Source organism: Bos indicus x Bos taurus, chromosome 6 (genome assembly GCF_003369695.1).
Source record: "Bos indicus x Bos taurus breed Angus x Brahman F1 hybrid chromosome 6, Bos_hybrid_MaternalHap_v2.0, whole genome shotgun sequence".
NCBI lineage: Eukaryota > Metazoa > Chordata > Mammalia > Artiodactyla > Bovidae > Bos > Bos indicus x Bos taurus.
The window spans coordinates 77,401,776-77,419,858 of NC_040081.1; the positions used below are offsets into that span (position 1 = coordinate 77,401,776).

Below are 18,083 nucleotides of genomic sequence, written 5' to 3' on the forward strand. Positions count from 1 at the left end.
CCTGACCTGCATACAGGTTTCTCAAGAGGCAGGTCAGGTGGTCTGGTATTCCCGTCTCTTTCAGAATGTTCCAGAGTTTATTGTGATCCACACAGTCAAAGGCTTTGTCATAGTCAATAAAGCAGAAATAGAAGGTTTTCTGGAACTCTCTTGCTTTTTCGATGATCCAGCAAATGTTGGCAATTTGATCTCTGGTTCCTCTGTCTTTTCTAAAACCAGCTTGAACATCTGGAAGTTCACGCTTCACATATTAGTGAAGCCTGGCTTGGAGAATTTTGAGCTTTACTTTACTAGTGTGTGAAATGAGTGCAATTGTGCTGTAGTTTGAGCATTCTTTGGCATTGCCTTTCTTTGGGATTGGAATGAAAACTGACCTTTTCCAGTCCTGTGGCCACTGCTGAGTTTTCCAAATTTGCTGGTATATTGAGTGCAGCACTTTCCCAGGATCATCTTTTAAGATTTGATATAGTCAGCTGGAATTCCATCACCTCCACTAGCTTTGTTCATAGTGATATTTCCTAAGGCCCGCTTGACTTCACATTCCAGGATGTCTGACTAGGTGAGTGATCACACCATCGTGTTTATCTGGTTCATGAAGATCTCTTTTGTATAGTTCTTCTGTGTATTCTTGCCACGTCTTCTTAATATCTTCTGCTTCTGTTAGGTCCATACCATTTCTGTCCTTTATTGAGCCCATCTTTGTACACAATGTTCCCTTGGTATCTCTAATTTTCTTGAAGACATCTCTTAGTCTTTCCCATTCTACTGTTTTCCTTTATTTCTTTGCACTGATCACTGAGGAAGGCTTTCTTATCTCACCTTGTTATTCTTTGGAACTCTGCATTCAAATGGGTATATCTTTCCTTTTCTCCTTTGCTTTTCACATCTTTTATTTTCACAGCTATTTGTAAGGCCTCCTCAGATAGCCATTTTCCTTTTTTGCATTTATTTTTCTTGGGAATAGTCTTGATCCCTGTCTCCTGTACAATGTCATGAAGCTCTGTTCATAGTTCATCAGGCACTCTATCTATCAGATCTAGTCCCTTATATCTATTTGTCACTTCCACTGTATAATCATAAGTGATATGATTTAAGTCATACTTGAATTCTCTCGTGGTTTTCCCCACTGTCTTCAATTTAAGTCTGAATTTGGCAATAAGGAGATCATGATCTGAGCCACAGTCAGTTCCCGGTCTTGTTTTTGCTGACTTGTGTTTGCTATCCTGTGAAAAGTGTACCCAAATGCTTTTTAATAATCTAAGCCAAATGTAACCAAGAAAATAGTTTGGTTCAAAATACTACTACATTTCAATAATAAAAATATATTTATAATTATTAAATATTTTACAACTCTCTTATTCTCTTCATAAATGTCATTTCTATATATTAGATTAGATGCATTAATTACATAAAATTCTGCTCATTTAGAATGTTTAAATTTTAGATAGAAAATGGGTTGTATGACTTGCAGTTTAAAAGGAAAGAAATTTTAAGCTACATTAGCATTAGATACAATTTCATAGTTCTCAGTTATGGCAATTTAGTTCTACAAATTTTTGGTAAGCGACAATTTTATTTCTCTGTAATTTGTAACACTATTTGAAAAAGGTTGACAATGCATGCATATGCTCTCTCATCCATACATTTTCTAATTAAAGAATGCAATCCCAAATATTGCATATGGTACAGATATGGACAGAACTAATATAGAACTAATAACATCTTATTTCTTCTAAACAATAACATGACTGTATTATATTTTATGAATTGTTGTGGAATGAAGTGGAAATTTGCTAGTCTTTTTTTTTTTTTTTACTATTTCTTCCTTTTATTCAGAATGCAGTTACCCTTAATTTGAATTTGCCCTGTAGCTAACCACAGGATGTAGCTTGTGACATTAAGTTTGACAAAGGACAACAAGAAAATCACTTTAAGGCAACATATAAACATATTTATGGAGGTTGCATGAATGAAAAAAGTAGTTTGGGTATTAAAATTGAAGACAGAAAAGTAGAGGAACTACTTCCAAGGAGGTTTGGAAATGAACAGCAACGGCTAAAATGTCAGAATTCAGGATATTGGATCGGAGTAACAGACAAGAGGTCCTGAAGAAGACCTAGCAGGGTTGTCATCATACAATCATTTATTCATGATCCCATAACAGAGAGAAGAAAAGGGAGTGTTTTCCACTTGTGTTTCTAGATTGTCATAGACTGCTTTATAGTGACCAATTTCTCTTGCCATTATAACCTCAAGACCATGCTTTTTTTTTTTTTTTTCCTTTTTTTTCTTTGGTTTTACATTTAATGAGTTGAAGATGCAAATTGCTTATAAATTTACTTTCCTCCCCATCCTTTAAAATATTCAAAGACATCATCCCATGTATGATTCTATATAGCAAATCCAGATTCTTCTTTGCCGTTTTTTTCTTCTTATCACATACCTTAAATATCTACAAAACAGAATTAATTATCTCTATGTGGATTGTGTATTAATTCAGTGGATGTTCATTGAGTATGCATTACATGCCAGGCATTGTGAGCTTGTGAAGGATACAGGGGTAAGCATGGTTTTTATATGCAGGCAGTTTGTTTGCATTTACTTCTTCAGGTGAGGGAAGCATCTAGAATTAGATGATGAAGAATGACTGGAGAACCCTAAATGTTACTTAGCTTTTCAGTGACAAATTATGTTTGCCATACTAGTTTTTGTTATGGGAATATGATTTGTATGTACTTTAACTCAACTTAAATTATAGGATTGTTTTACTTTAGTCTTAGAAACGGCAAATAAATGATGAATGAGCTACAGCCAGTCATGACATAGGCAACACCATAATTTTCTCTGAAATAGAATTGCCTAATAAATCTTAATTTAAAGTCACAAGCAGTGCCAGAGGTGCACTTTACTTGGGCTACAGTTTATGACAGTTTCTTCAAATTAGACCAGGACCAGAGAATTAAAAGTTAAACTTTGCCTAATGACAGTTGAGAAAATAAAGGTAAAATTTATTTGAAAAATAAAAATCTCCATTAAATTATAAGATAGTAGTTATAAATTATAATAAATATACCTTATTAATACTTTTTGCCACATATCCATCTTGCTCATTAAGCATTTGTTGGAGAGAGAAATACTAGTCACCAAGAAGTTAAAGTAATTGCACACAAAAATAAGATGAATTTTATATGGAATAAGACTAAAGTTGTGTGATTGTACATTTTATGTTGTATAATATAACCAGCTTCATATATAATCCAAAGCATATATATTTAGAGCTATTTCAAAGAATGAAATTAGTTCTAGGAATCCCTTGGTAGGCTAGTCCTTGACAAATGTCAACTTCAGCGTAAGACCCCACTCTCAGCCTCCACTTTCATTGTGAAATGAGCCTCCAGTACAAACATTTTGAGACTATTGATTAATTTTTAAAGTGCTTACTTCCGTTTCTTCTACTTGTCAGAGTGAGCTCAGGTTTGTTAGTAATCTAGTCATGAAGTTCATCTCTTAGGTAAAGTATTTAAGTGAACTATATTGAAGTATACAGTCCAGTAAATACTACATTTACTTGATATAGGTTTAATTAATGATGATGATGATAAATTATAATAATATAAGAGTATCATAGTTTTTTAAAAAGTCCTAAAAATCCTATTAAAAATAAGATTTGTCAATTAATGACATATCTTAAAAAGGATAACCCCATTTACAACTTCCTAAACATAAGTTTTCCTATATACCATTTTTGTCTTCTAACGCATGTGATTTTGACCTTTCAAAAAAGTCAAGGAGAGAAATGAGTGTGATTTTGCTGGTAATTGAAGACATGAGCTTAGGTCAAAGCACAAAATCTTACCTGAAAGTAAATATCCAAAAGAGTATTTCTCCCTTGTTTTAAAATGTTCCTAGAGTTTTATTTATTGTACATAGTAGCTCAGTTTATCCCTTCCACTGAAATTATCTTAGATTTATATCACTTGGAACCTATTATTTTTCTTTTTAATGTTTGTATCATGAGCCCATTTTCTTTTGAGTCTTTCCCTCTTTCTTCCCCACTGATCCTTTTGTTTGTTTGTTTGTTTCCTTGTGTGGCAAATTCTCCCTATAGAGACCAATATTAATTAGAAAAAGAAGATGTCGCTTGATGAGTTTCCTGAATGTGTTACAGTTTCTCAAAATTTTCCTCTACTTGTAATAATTGATACCTTAAAATCATAATGGAATCTAATTTGAAAGATACATAACCATAACGTGTTGGAGAATCTCAATTTATTCTTAAAAGACTTTGTTGAAAGACTTGCTTTAGAATTTCAGAAAAGCCCAGAGCAGGTGGCTCATTATTTGTATCATCCTTTGGATATATTTTTTCCTGAAGATAGTATTTTTCCACAGTAACATAAAATACTGATGAGTGGGAGGAAGAAAATCTTCTTCAGTAAGGATTCTAAATATATTTATTCAGGATGAGAGCATTTCCTGTTAATGTGTCACCTCACAAGGTACATTTCTCATTAACTACAGAAAATATTAGGCCCTAAGAGATGAGTTACAGAGTAGTTTCTTCCAAAGAGATCAATTCTTGAGATGGGTAAAAAGCAAGACCATTTTGTTAAGTAGTGGTATAAACAATAATTAATAAATGAGACTATCAAAACTATCTGAAAGCTTTCTATATATAATTACCAACCTATCTTTCAAATAGAAAATCCTTGTGTTATTATTATGAATATTGTATTTCCTGTGTCTATAGTTTGGAATGATATGTTAATTCAATCTTAGCTTAACTTTTGCCTTATTTTTTTTTCAAACTTATACTGTATTTTTAAGCTTATAATGTGGTTGTTTCTTAAAAAATAATTTTATAGAGGAATGGGTTCTTTTAAGAAAGACATGATGTTCAATAAATCAAGTTTGAGTGCAATAAATTATTTACTTTCAGTTTGCAAGAGGTGAATAAAAAGTGCTTGGCCAATATCGTACCATTAATCTATTCTCTTTTCTCCTTTCTCTCTTTACTTCTCTCTCTCCAATAGAAGTGGAACAAAAAGGTAATTAAATACCTTTCATAAATTATATACTATTTATAGGCTAAGTTATTTAACAGTTTAACATCTAGTTAAAATAATTGTTATTAATTTTTATCTATTTTCTGAAAATTTATTTACTACTTCTGCTGCTCAACTTCACTTTAATCTGTTGTACTGACCAGTGCTGGTTTGATTATTTTTATCCTAAAACAGTTTAATAGTGTAAAGTTTTAAACCATGCATTTTATTCCTCTTTATTTTTAAATGAGTAGTTAGAAATCCAGTAGATGCTGATGCATAATGACTGCTTCAGATTTGTTTTTATTTCTAGACTAGATAATTTTCCATAGCTCTGGAGTGATTCCCTGTTCTTTTGATTTTTAACTATTAAGGGAAAAGGGGAGATGGTTTTCTGAAATACATTAAAATAAATTGCTTTTGTAAGCAAGGGCTGATTATTAACTAACATAAAGTTTATATACAATTTTGACAAGAATACCTACCCATCCTTTATAATTATAAACATCATATTGCGTGTGTGCTAAGTCACTTCAGTCGTGTCCAATTCTTTATGACCCTATGGACTGTAGCCCACCAGGCTCCTCTGTCCATGTAATTCTCCAGGCAAGAAGATGTAATGAGTTGCCATTTCCTCCTCCAGGGGATCTTCCTGACCCAGGGATGGAAACTTCATCTCTTATGTCTCTCACATTGGTTGGCGGGTTCTTTACCAGCAGCACCACCTGGGAAGCCCAGGCATCATATTAGAGTCCTGAAAAATTCTTCCAATAATGAATTTTATTATTAATTATAATTTGATGATGATCCTCTATCCTTGCTATGGAAGATTTTGACAGTTAAATTTTCCCCTAAATGTCTCATTTTCCCAAAATTGAAACTTTGGACATTTTAACAATGTACTTTTGTTTTTAATAACCTGCAAACCCTAGTTGAGTTTCATCTTAGATTTTCTCTTAGATGTAGGTTTATAATTGCTGTTAAAGAGCTAATCACTAATATCAAGAGAATAATACTTTAATCATTAAAATACGAATCAACCTCCAAATTTCTTGTGATTTCTTAATTTCTCTTCCCAATATACTTCTAATCATTTCAAACATAACAGTGAACTGCATGATTATTTTTCAGTGTGTTTACTCTGCAAAAATATTGGAGCAGTGTTTCCCATAGCAGGTTCAGAAGAAAATTACATCCCATCAGGCTCTGTAGAAAGGGTTCTGTGATCAAATTAATTTGTGTAAATTTGCTCACACTCCCTTCTTCTGCCTTGCGGAGTCACTAATGTACCTCAGCACTTAGAATCCTGATATTATTTTAATTAGATATTTCTTAAGCATGTGTGGCTAGGAATCCCTGTTTTTTTGTTGGGTTTTTTTCTGTGTATTATATATCTAAACCATATAAATAGGTATTTCAAGGACCTCCTTTTGGGAAACATTGCTTTTTAGCCCCTTTGTTCCAGATGAATCAGTCAAGCTTTCCTTACCACCACTCACATGATGTGCTACTGAAAAATAAAATTAATCAGACAAGTCCTGCCCATTTTCAGTCTGAAGTATGAGCAGCAAAATATTGTAGCAAGTAATCTTGTTTTTTTAATGTTCTTCTCATGTAACAGTAAAAGGTACATGTTTTTAAGTTCCAATTCTACTGTATTTAACAGGACATTTTTAACTGATTAAAATCTAGATCTTGGGTTCTTCTCTGTAACTTTTCACCTTTTCTTCTTCCCTTATTTCTTCTTTCCTTTCTTTTTCTTCCTTTCTCTTTTTCCTTCCAGTATCCATCCATCACTCATTTTTAATTGTGTGAGTTGCATGCTCTGTGTGTGCTGTAGCAGCTTTAAGGGCTTTTTTGCTATAAGATTCAGTGGCCTGTATTACAAGGTTTTTCTTTTCCCTTATTATGTTTTTAATTACTATTGTATTTTCATTTGCTTCTTAATGATAAGTATAGAGTAGTTACTAGCATCAGAGTGAAAACAATATTTTTTAAAAACTTTCAAATAAGATATATGAAACTATCACGTGTAAATGTTTGTATTTGTTATATGTCCATAGAATACACAGACATAAGTCACATCTATATAGATAGCATATCCAAAATTATTGCAACACTCTTGCAAAGGTAAAATGCAAAGGAAAGCACAGCCACTCATGAAAAGGCCAAATTTCATCAGCAAATCAAATCAGAATGATTCTAAAGAAATGTCAAAATTAATGTGGAAAAATACTTTATGTTCTCAGAAGAATGCAGCAAAATAATTAAGTGGTGGTGGGTATTTCTTATTAGAGTTGAATTCCACTTGGTGAAAAGTAAGAATATATGACAAAATATTTAAATTAATATAATTATTATTTTGACTCTTTCCCAATTGACAGTTTTTCTTTGTCCTGGACTACTAAAAGGAGTATACCAGAGTGAACATTTGTTTGAATCTGACCACCAATCTGGGGCATGGTGCAAAGACCCTCTTCAGGCTTCTGACAAGATTTATTATATGCCCTGGACCCCATACAGAACTGATACCCTGACTGAGTACTCATCCAAGGATGACTTCATTGCTGGAAGGCCAACTACAACCTACAAGCTCCCTCACAGGGTGGATGGCACAGGATTTGTAGTGTATGATGGAGCTTTGTTCTTCAATAAAGAGCGCACCAGAAACATAGTAAAGTTTGATTTGCGGACTAGGATAAAGAGTGGAGAAGCTATCATAGCAAATGCCAATTACCATGATACCTCCCCTTACCGCTGGGGTGGCAAATCTGACATAGACTTGGCAGTGGACGAGAATGGGCTATGGGTCATCTATGCAACAGAACAAAACAATGGTAAAATTGTCATTAGTCAATTGAACCCTTACACCCTACGGATTGAAGGGACATGGGATACTGCATATGATAAAAGGTCAGCGTCCAATGCATTCATGATATGTGGAATTCTGTATGTGGTCAAATCTGTCTATGAGGATGACGACAATGAGGCCACGGGAAATAAGATTGACTACATTTACAACACTGACCAAAGTAAGGACAGTTTGGTGGATGTGCCCTTTCCTAATTCATACCAGTACATAGCAGCTGTGGATTACAACCCCCGGGACAACCTTCTTTATGTGTGGAATAACTATCACGTCGTGAAATATTCTTTGGATTTTGGACCTCTGGATAGTAGATCAGGTAAGTTTGACTTTTGATGGTACTTTAAAGGGAACTATTTACAGCTTGAACTTAGTAACTTTATTGTATATTTTTATTAGACTTCTTTCTCCTGGTTTTTCTTCTGGCCTGTGTTTTGAAAGTTATTCATTTTCTTATTAGCTAAAAAATGTTGCTGTTAATCACTGTTAAAAAAAAAATTTATAGGCATGAGAATCCAACTCTTACTCCTCTATGCAGCTAGTCTCCAACTTTCATCCCTTCTTTGAAGGGCATTTTCATTATCAGCTAGTTAGTTTGTGTGCCTGTGTGTGTAGTGAACTATAGAAAACCTTTGCAAAAATAGAGTGCTATCCCACCTAATTAATTGTGACATGCCCTACAAAGTGCCCTCTACTTGAAAATGCCAAAGGGTTGGCTTGATATAATTCTTCAGGAGCCCTATACCAATATATTCAACTCACTGAGCACATCATATATGACCACCCCTACTGGGAATATTGTCAGTTTATTCATATGTATAAGTGTACCTAATTGATATATACAGAAAAATGTTCATAACTGATACAGATAAAAGAATAGATCTCAATTGTAAAAGAAAAAACAGTACAAAACTCAGCTTAAAAAAGAAAAAAAGACATTTCAACTCCCTTTCTTTAAAAGTATCTTTTCTTCTCCAGGAAATACTGTTTACTTTTAGTATTGTTTGAAGACAGTCATCAATTGATCCATCTTTTACATTTTTAGTTGCATAACTGAGCAGATTTATCTTAGTTTAGAAGTTAAATTATTTTAGCTAGCAATTTTACTGTTCAGTTTAGTTCAGTCTCTTAGTCGTATCTGACTCTTTGCAACCCAATGGACTGCAGCATACCAGGCTTCCCTGACCATCACCAACTCTCAGAGCTTGCTCAAACTCATGTCCGTTGAGTTGGTAATGGCATCCAACCATCTCATCTTCTGTCATCCCCTTCTCCTCCTGCCTTCAGTCTTTCCCAGCATCAGGGCCTTCTACTGAGAGTCAGTTCTTCACATCAGCTGCCCAAAGTACTGGAGTTTCAGCTTCAACATCAGTCCTTTCAATGACGATTCAGGACTGATTTCCTTTAGGACAGACTGGTTTGATCTCCTTGCAGTCTAAGGGACTCAAGAGTCTTCTCCAAAACCACAGTTCAAAAACATCAATTCTTCAGTGCTCAGCTTTCTTTATAGTCCAACTCTCACATCCATACATGACTACTGGAAAAACCATAGCTTTGACTAGATGGACATTTGTTGGCAAAGTAATGTCTCTGCTTTTTAATATGCTGTCTATGTCGGTCATAGCTTTTCTTCCAAAGAGCAAGCTTCTTTTAATTTAATTTCATGGCTGTAGTCACCATCTCCAGTGATTTTGAAGCCCCCAAAAATAAAGTCTCTCACTGTTCTCATTTTTTCCCATTCCATTTCCCTGAATTAATGGAAACAGTGATAATATTGTTCTTCCTGATAAAATATAATGGAAAAGTAAGATATAAGTATCTGAATTTTCATAGTGACATAGCAATTCAAAGTTCATTTTTTTTTAATTCTTACAAGTTATTATTTCTTATTTTCTGCATTGTTTTTACCATGCTTTTACTAGCATGTCATTTTGCTTTATTAACTTACTTCATTATATACTTATCATCTTATACAATTAGAGTCTAAGTGCCATATAGCTAGTAATCTTGCTTTACTTATCCTTTTATTATTTTTCATCTGACCATTATTTCTGCCTTCTTAGATCCTAGTGTACTATATAGCATAAAGATAATACTCAATAATTCTTTGCTGAGTGAATGAATGGATGAAAGCATGAATGGATGCCTTTCTATTTCTCACTATGATAGAATGTCAAATTGGGTGGCATTTTCTCTAATGCCTGAGAAGCTTCTACAAGACTGAGAGCTGTTCTTTCCATGGCCAGCATGTTGATATTATGTTGAACTGCTTTTTGTAGAAGAAAAACCCTAATAGGCAATAGTAGCAAAAGCAACTTCTCATTATTAGTCCTGAAAAATCTCCTAGACCTAGCTAACCTCTGTACAGGTAAGGTTTCTTAAACCAACACACCTTTCAGTTAAAAAGCTAAGCATCTGAAATATTCTGGGAAGACAATTCTTTCAGACCTGTGATATTCTTGAGTGTTTTGCCAGTGGAAACTCTATTGTTGAGTGGTTCTTAGCCTTTTTTGACTTTTAATTGTAACCAAAGTAATTTCTAATTGCCTTAAAAGAAATGATACATAGTAACATAATCATCTTTTGGTGTTAGTGAAATAAGGGCAGTAAAATACCTTAATTTTATTTATTGGTAAAATCATGCATTATTTTTTAGACTAATGATAAGTTTAAATTAATTAGTATTCCAGATTTTAACTCAATGAACTAAAGCAAATTCTTAACTTACTTTTTGTAAATTATCCTTAAAGATGATACTATAGCCCCATGTATTTAGAGACTTGCCAAAAATATTTCTGGCATACATTAATAAAATTATATTTTTACCCCATACATGTATCCCTATGCATAATAATTCATTGTAATCATGGACACAGGAAAATTATACCACTCGCTTAATACTTTTTGTTTGTTTGCTTATAGAATTAGATTATGAGCCATCTTGCCCACTTATAATAGTTATCATATTTGTTAAAAGGATATTATTAAAGTGGCAAACACTAAGAAATGAAAAAGCTCAGCTTTTGAAACAAATCACTATCTTAATTCAGGAAATTCAGTTTTCATTCTTTTTAAATGACAGTGAAATTGCTTCTGTTTTCCAAAAAGTGAGACTTCAGCTATATTAAACTTGTATATGTAATCACAAGGAAAATGACCAATTTTCATGTATGAATGCTCAAATTAAAAAGCTAGAACTTTGGTGTGTTCCTATAGTGGAGAGGTAGAAAGAAAAAGTAGAGAATAAGAATGTGTACATTTTATGCATCAATATGAGAATTTCAACTAGCATTAATGGAAGTTAGTTGTTCACCCTATTATACAAAAACAGTTTCAACTGAGTGTTTTTCTTTAGTATAAATTACACTGACATTTTTCAAAGAAATTTCCTTTTGACTTGTTTTTATGGACATTTTTATGTGTCTGTGTATGGAAACCAACTTACTGTAAATATTTAGGGTCAAAAAAACTACTCTGTAAATTAAAATATCTGGGTATTGGAAGTTGAGACAAATATGTTCCCCTGATGTATAAAAATCCCCAGGTGAAACATCCATAAAGGTAGCATACTGCTTCTGAACATAAGTCTGGGAGCCAAAGAACTTGGGTTTTAATTCTGCCTCCAGTGCTTGTTGGATTGTGGGCCTCTTGGTCTTAGTTACCTCAACTATAAAATGTAAAAATAATAATAATAATAATACCTGTGTCCAAAGATTGAGTTTCCCTGGTGGTTCAGTCATAAAGAATTTGCCAGCAGTGCAGGAGACCTGGGTTCAATCCCTGAGTTGGGAAGATCCCCTGAAGAAGGGAATGGCTACCCATTCCAGTATTCTGGCTTGGAGAATTCCATGGACAGAATTGTCTAGCAGGCTAAAGTCCATGAAGATTATTGTTAGATTTTAATGAGATGATATATGTATAGATATAGCAAAATTAACATAAAACTACATATCAACCCTACATGGACCTTTATTATCCATGTTATCTAATTGAGGGGCTTAAGGCACTACTGCTCATATAATTTTATTAAAAATCACCAGCTACTACAATGCAGCATGAACTTCAAAGTCATGGTCCCTTCTGTGACACTAGAAGTGGAAAGTATGCTTACTGAAACAATGTGTCCAAATTCATTCATTTGATAGAAGTGATCTCAGTATCCCCATGTGCCAGGCACTCTCCAGATGTCAATCTAATTTGTAGATCTCATGATTGGATAATTACCATAGATCTGCACTCCAAAAAAAGTGCTTCTGATTTTCAGTGGTGAAATCATGTACTCTATGAAGATTTGCTAAATAATTTAAGAAATACATCAATGAATTATAATATATACATACATATTTTATATCTTATTATTCAGAATATTATGGTAATTGGAGTAATAGTCCAATAATGTATTTTATTAAGATTATACATATGCTTCCCTTCACTGTTGGCCATGCACTCCTGTGATCTGGAAGTTATTATCTGGAAGTCACCCCAGTTATTCCCCACCCACCACACACACTTACTTCTTATCTTCATTCAGATCGTAGTGATATTTGGTAATATAAAGGAAGGTTGGTGTGGTAAGATGTGCCTAAGCACGTTACAGGACCTAGTGCATTTTCTTCTGTAAGTAATTATAGAATTACTCAATAGTTTTACAATGGCAAAGAAAATGAGCAACTATTCAATGGATTCTGTTTTCAGAACATCTCAGGTTTTTCCATTGATGAACTGCATGAATCTTTTCAGCTTAGAGAAAATGAAAAGTGTATCCATTGAATACACCTGTGTATTCAAGTGAATAAGTGTGTTTCTTTGAAAATATATTTTGTCTGCAGAATAGGTGGTTAAGTTTTGGACACCAGAATCTTAAATATTTGTAAGCATTGTCACCTGAGCTAAAAAGTAAATATGTGAAATTTTTTTTTTTTTTTTCTGAACCGAGGACTACCAAATCTACAATTTTCCTGAAATGTACTTTTAACTGAGCCTTTTTCCTCTCTTATAAAATATGATAAATTATGCATTCATCATTTCCTTCAATGGCTATCTTTTGTAAGACATACTTTTAAAACTTCCAAACAGTACTTAGCTATTTCACATGTTATTTGAGTGATTCTCATGTTGCCATCATGATTCTAAAATTCTACTTGATATCTTCATATGTCTGGTGTGAGGGAATCAAGTAGTTACTTTACTTGTCGTTAGTTCACTGCTGTTGAATGACTCTTACTCTTGGAGTTCTTTCTCTCAAATCATCTTGTGCTGAGTTCATAATTCATTAATAAAAAAGAGATGTGAGGTATTATCTTTTACTCTCTCATTTTGTCTCTAAACTGTTGACTAAACAATCTAAATGTTCTTTGTCAAATATACAAATATTTTCCACTATCTCAACCTGAAGAAAAAAGAAATATGTACAGGTTGATAATAAGAATATACAGAGAAGGTAAAGGCCAAAATTCCTAAAATTAGTATGTCTAACAGATCTACAACCCTATTGGTTGAGATTTAGTGAAACACACCAGGCAGTCAGTATGAACATCAGATGACAAGGACATGTAGCTGTTGTCTAGTGCCTGCTCTTCTACTTCCCAAACACAATCCAAATTTTGAAAGCCATTTTATATTATGTAAATGTAATCATTTTGTATATGCTGAAGATAGTAGAATCTAAAACAACAAAAAGCCTACACATAACACTTTAATAATGCAAATAAGGTGAACCTTCTGTCCTTACAATATGCTAATTAAGTGCATTTGTGTCTCCAGTAAAAGCTGTGGCTATGTAGTGATGAATAAGAACTTTAAACACACATGACACCTCGTTAAAATGTAATTTTCACATCATATATCTGAGCCCTTTACTTTGACAGCTGAGTAATGTGAATGCTGGGCAGAGAATCTTGAACATTTTGAAGCTGTCACGTGCTTAATAGGTAGCCGAATCTGCTTCCTGAATGGTTTATTTAAATATGTTGCATCCTAGTCACAAAATAGAGCCTGAAAGTAGTGGGATGTTAAATCAAACTTGCCCTCAGCATATAGGTTATGATTGCCTCATGGTTCCACTCGAGATATCACATTGTCTCTAAAGTTTAATTGACGTAAATCTCAGTAGCTGAGTGAACTTCACAGAAAGAAAAAACAGTCAGCTACTTGTTGCTAATTTCATCCAGGTCTTTATTTTTATGCATCAGCTGTTTGGCTGTCTGCAGAGGCGCCCCCTCTCTTTCTCTCCACTCCTGCTTCTTTGCTTTTAGTGACAGCTGCTGACGGAAGGGCATTGCTGCTGGTGAGTTGTCAGGGAGCACAGCCAAAACTTACAAATTTTGCAAAAGCTATTCTATTGCCACTTAATGTCAGCTGAATTCTCTTATGTTTGTTTTTACATTTCTTATATTTTTCTTCTTTGTCATTTTAAGGCTAAACCTTTCCAGAATGACACCCTCTGCTTTTCAGGCTCTTAATATCAAAATCTCAGTCCTCTCGGGTTTCTACAACCAAACCCAGTGTTAGCCTTTCATCCCACATAGAGGTGACCCTCTTAATAAAGGAAACAGATACAAGGGATAAAAATGTTCAAAATTTTTATTAATTTTTTTCCTACATAGTGACATCCCTGAAAAATGTATAATTATTAGAACAGTAATCAGAATTATTTCTACATGTAGCTCACAGTCATACAAGATGACTTACTTGTGAATAAGCTTCCCACTCACACCAGCTGTCTTTTCTGTAACCATTTCACTGCTCATTAGCACGTCCACCAGAGGGCAGACAGGTGGAAATGAAACAGTTTGGCTGTTGATTATTAGCACATCTTGTCAGGGATGGCAGAAGTGATTAAAATGGGATTTCTGATTATCAAGAGATTCCACTTTAGAATACTCTACTTCCATCTGTATTACCATAGGTAAGTCAGAACTGACTTTATTAGTAAAGTCTGATTTTTGCTTTATTTTTCCGTTTTTTTTTTTTTTTAATTTTAACAATCAGAATAGGGTTACCAAGCAAAAATACAAATTTAAGCAGAAAAATATTTCCCCCTTAATAACTACTTTTACACCACAAAGCTACATTCTCAGATAATAATGATGAATGACCAAAAATTTAAGATACCTAAATTACAGGTATAATCTACCATGCTATATAATTTTATGGAATGAGACATGTTGTCAGATATCTCTGAAAACAAATGGATTATGTATTTTTGTTTAATAATAATTCTTCCTGATTTTCTTCATGACCTTCAGTAGTACAAATCCTTGGCCAAACTCTATGTATCCACTTACGCCAAAGAAGACACAAATTGAAATTGCCTACTGTCATGTGACTGAAGTATTCTAGCCTTAGAATTTGGATTTTAAAAACTAATTGTTAAAAAATAAAATTCTACCAAAAATATACAAATGCACGTGAAATTAGGTATTTGTTGATTTCATGGCTTAGAATTATCTCTTTGAGAAAAAATGGCACTTTATTTGTAAATGCTTTGTTCCATAAAAATACAAAATGATAAACTTTAAAAATTTTTTAAACAAACTTTTCAAAATCTATGAAAATTTTGCTATGTAGTATACATATTTGCATATTAAAAATATACTTTTATGTTTTATAGAGAAGCCCACTGAGATAAATCTGAGAGAAATAGCAATAATAGTGGGGAGCAGTTCTGAAAATTCATTCTTCATTTTGATACAAAAAAAAATAAATCCCTTAACCTGTTTGTGGAGAGGAAGCTTGAAAGTGGAATTGAAAAATATTAAGATAGAGGTGAAAAGTGAAATTCAGGCACAAAATCAAGCCTGCTATAGAAGGCCAAAGCAGCCAAACTGGGCTTAATTCAGAAGTCCAATGATTAATAGTTGTTTCTTCCCCTCTTTCTCCCTTCTTCCTCCCTTCTTTCTTTCCTTTCATTTTTCAAGACACATGTCTTTAGGTAGCTGAGGTATGCTCTGTGGTTACAGTTGTTGAACAGGCCAGGCATTGACCCTGCTCTCATGGAGTTTATAGAATAGGGAAAACTTAGAAGAAGAAACAGAAGGAGAAAGGGGGACGGTGTGTCAGAAAACAGTGTTACTGATTAGCTACTAATTTTTGAGTATTTTACTTTCTGGCCTTTTACATAGATTATCAAATTTAATCCTAACAAAAATCTTGCCAAAAAAGCATTAGCTTCATTTCCAGTTAAAGAAATTTAGGATCAGAGACAGTAAGTAACTCAAATGTCACATACATAGTCCAGAGTTGCAGTTAAAGTATTAATTGTCAGACTTTCCACTGTGTCGTGTTGCCTCCCTTGGTAATTAAAAAGAATACAGGTGCCATAGTTACAGAGCAAGGGGAAAGCAGGAAGGCAGTGCACAGATAATACATAGAATATAAGTAAAGCAGATAAAGTGAAGTAGCAAATGCAAAGCCGAAAGGCCACATCAAACTCATTTAGAACAAGGACAAGCAAACAGCAGCTAGTGTTGCAAAGCACCTAGTGAACAGTGCCCCGTGTCTGCTTTCTGTGCAGTGGGGTAGGGCCTTCCTTTGCATCTGCTCTGCCCGAGTGCTTGGCAAGCAGTATTAGCATATGACAACGGGGCAGCTGTCAGACAAGCAGACCTTCCTCACCTTGATCTCTGGTTTCATTTGCCTGAAGGATAAAAGCAAGCAGTCTACTGCTTTCCTGTGAACTCTGCTCACCTGGCTGAGATCTGCTGTCATAAAATTGAGGTGCACTGGTCTTGTCAGGCGGAGAAGGCAATGGCACCCCCCTCCAGTACTCTTGCCTGGAAAATCCCATGGACGGAAAAGCCTGGTAGGCTGCAGTCCATGGCGTCACTCAGAGTCGGACATGACTGAGCGACTTCATTTTCACTTTTCACTTTCATGCATTGGAGAAGGAAATGGCAACCCACTCCAATGTTCTTGCCTGGAGAATCCCAGGGAAGGGGGAGCCTGGTGGGCTGCCGTCTCAGGGGTCGCACAGAGTGGACATGACTGAAGCGACTTAGCAGCAGCAGCAGCAGCAGGTCTTGTCAGGAAGAAGGTGTAGGCTGAGGAGCTACAGGTGTTTCTGCAGAGAGATTTGGAGAATTGAAGAGATCATTCCAGAACACTTCTGTTTTCTAAAAGAAGCACCTGCCATCCCTCCACATTGCACTAGGTTTCACATACATGCCTTAACACTTAAAAAAATACTGTGAAGTGCAGATGTGAAAACTAAGATTCAGAAATGTAAAGTCATCTGTCTGGAGAAACCCAGTTTGTGAACATAGATGTGAACTTTAAAGAAGCCCAGGTTTATTTAACTAAATCATGAAGCTGAGACACTTTGTATTTACAATGAAAAAATTCTAATGTACACAAATATACAGTAGAATGTGATATAATGGTGTATGGTTTTTCTGTGTGCATGTGTGCGTGTGTCTTCTTATAAATGCTTGAAGAAACAGATTTAATTATTGAAGGATTAGAAGACTTAGAAACTTGCAGAAATTCTGAGCAATTTAAAAGACTTTAGAGATTTGGGGACTGGCTCTTTATTAGATTTACTTAGCATGTTAATTCCATTTTTTTAATCTAGATGTTTTGCTAGCAATACTTTAATGGTTACTATCTATGAGCAAGATTAGTAAAATGGGGAAAAAATGAATAAAAGAAAGGAGGTGGTGAGGCAAGAAATGAGGGAAATAAACATTTTTATCCTAAAACTAAATGGACAAGAAATGAATGAGTTCTTTTACTTCAAGAAGAAAGTGGTGAAAAAGCATGAATTTAAAAATGTTATTTTCCAAGATTGATTTAAGAAATAACCTCAAGTGGTTAAAGATAAACTTAAAGACAAAATGTGGCATACTTATGCCTTGCTGGTTGAAATATAAATTGTTGTTAACCACTTTTGAGGGAAACTTGGCAATATCTAGTAAAGTGCATGGAGCTTCCCAGGTGACTCAAATGGTCAAGAATCTACCTGCCAATGCAGGAGACACAGGTTGGATCCCTGAGTCAGGGAGATCCCCTGAAGGAAGACATGGCAACCCACTCCAGAATTCTTGCCTGGGAAATCCTATGGACAGAGGAACCTGGTAGGCTACAGTCCATGAGGTCGCAAAAAAGTCAGATAAGACTGAGTGACTAAGCATGCATTTAGTAGAGCCCATGTCTAAGTGATACCTTATATACTA

General features: G+C 34.4%; 1 protein-coding gene across 23 annotated transcripts in view; it reads left to right on the forward strand.

The window, feature by feature from the left end:
* ADGRL3 (adhesion G protein-coupled receptor L3) overlaps positions 1 to 18,083 on the forward strand; it is a 945,175-nt gene that overhangs the window by 608,982 nt on the left and 318,110 nt on the right. For 22 of the 23 annotated variants that reach the window (XM_027544604.1, XM_027544589.1, XM_027544593.1 and 19 more), the window contains 2 exons: positions 5,034 to 5,048; positions 7,430 to 8,230. In XM_027544604.1, the coding sequence (XP_027400405.1) occupies positions 5,034 to 5,048; positions 7,430 to 8,230 (816 nt within the window). The remainder of the gene's footprint in view (positions 1 to 5,033; positions 5,049 to 7,429; positions 8,231 to 18,083) is intronic. The other variant, XM_027544591.1, reaches the window with a different exon arrangement.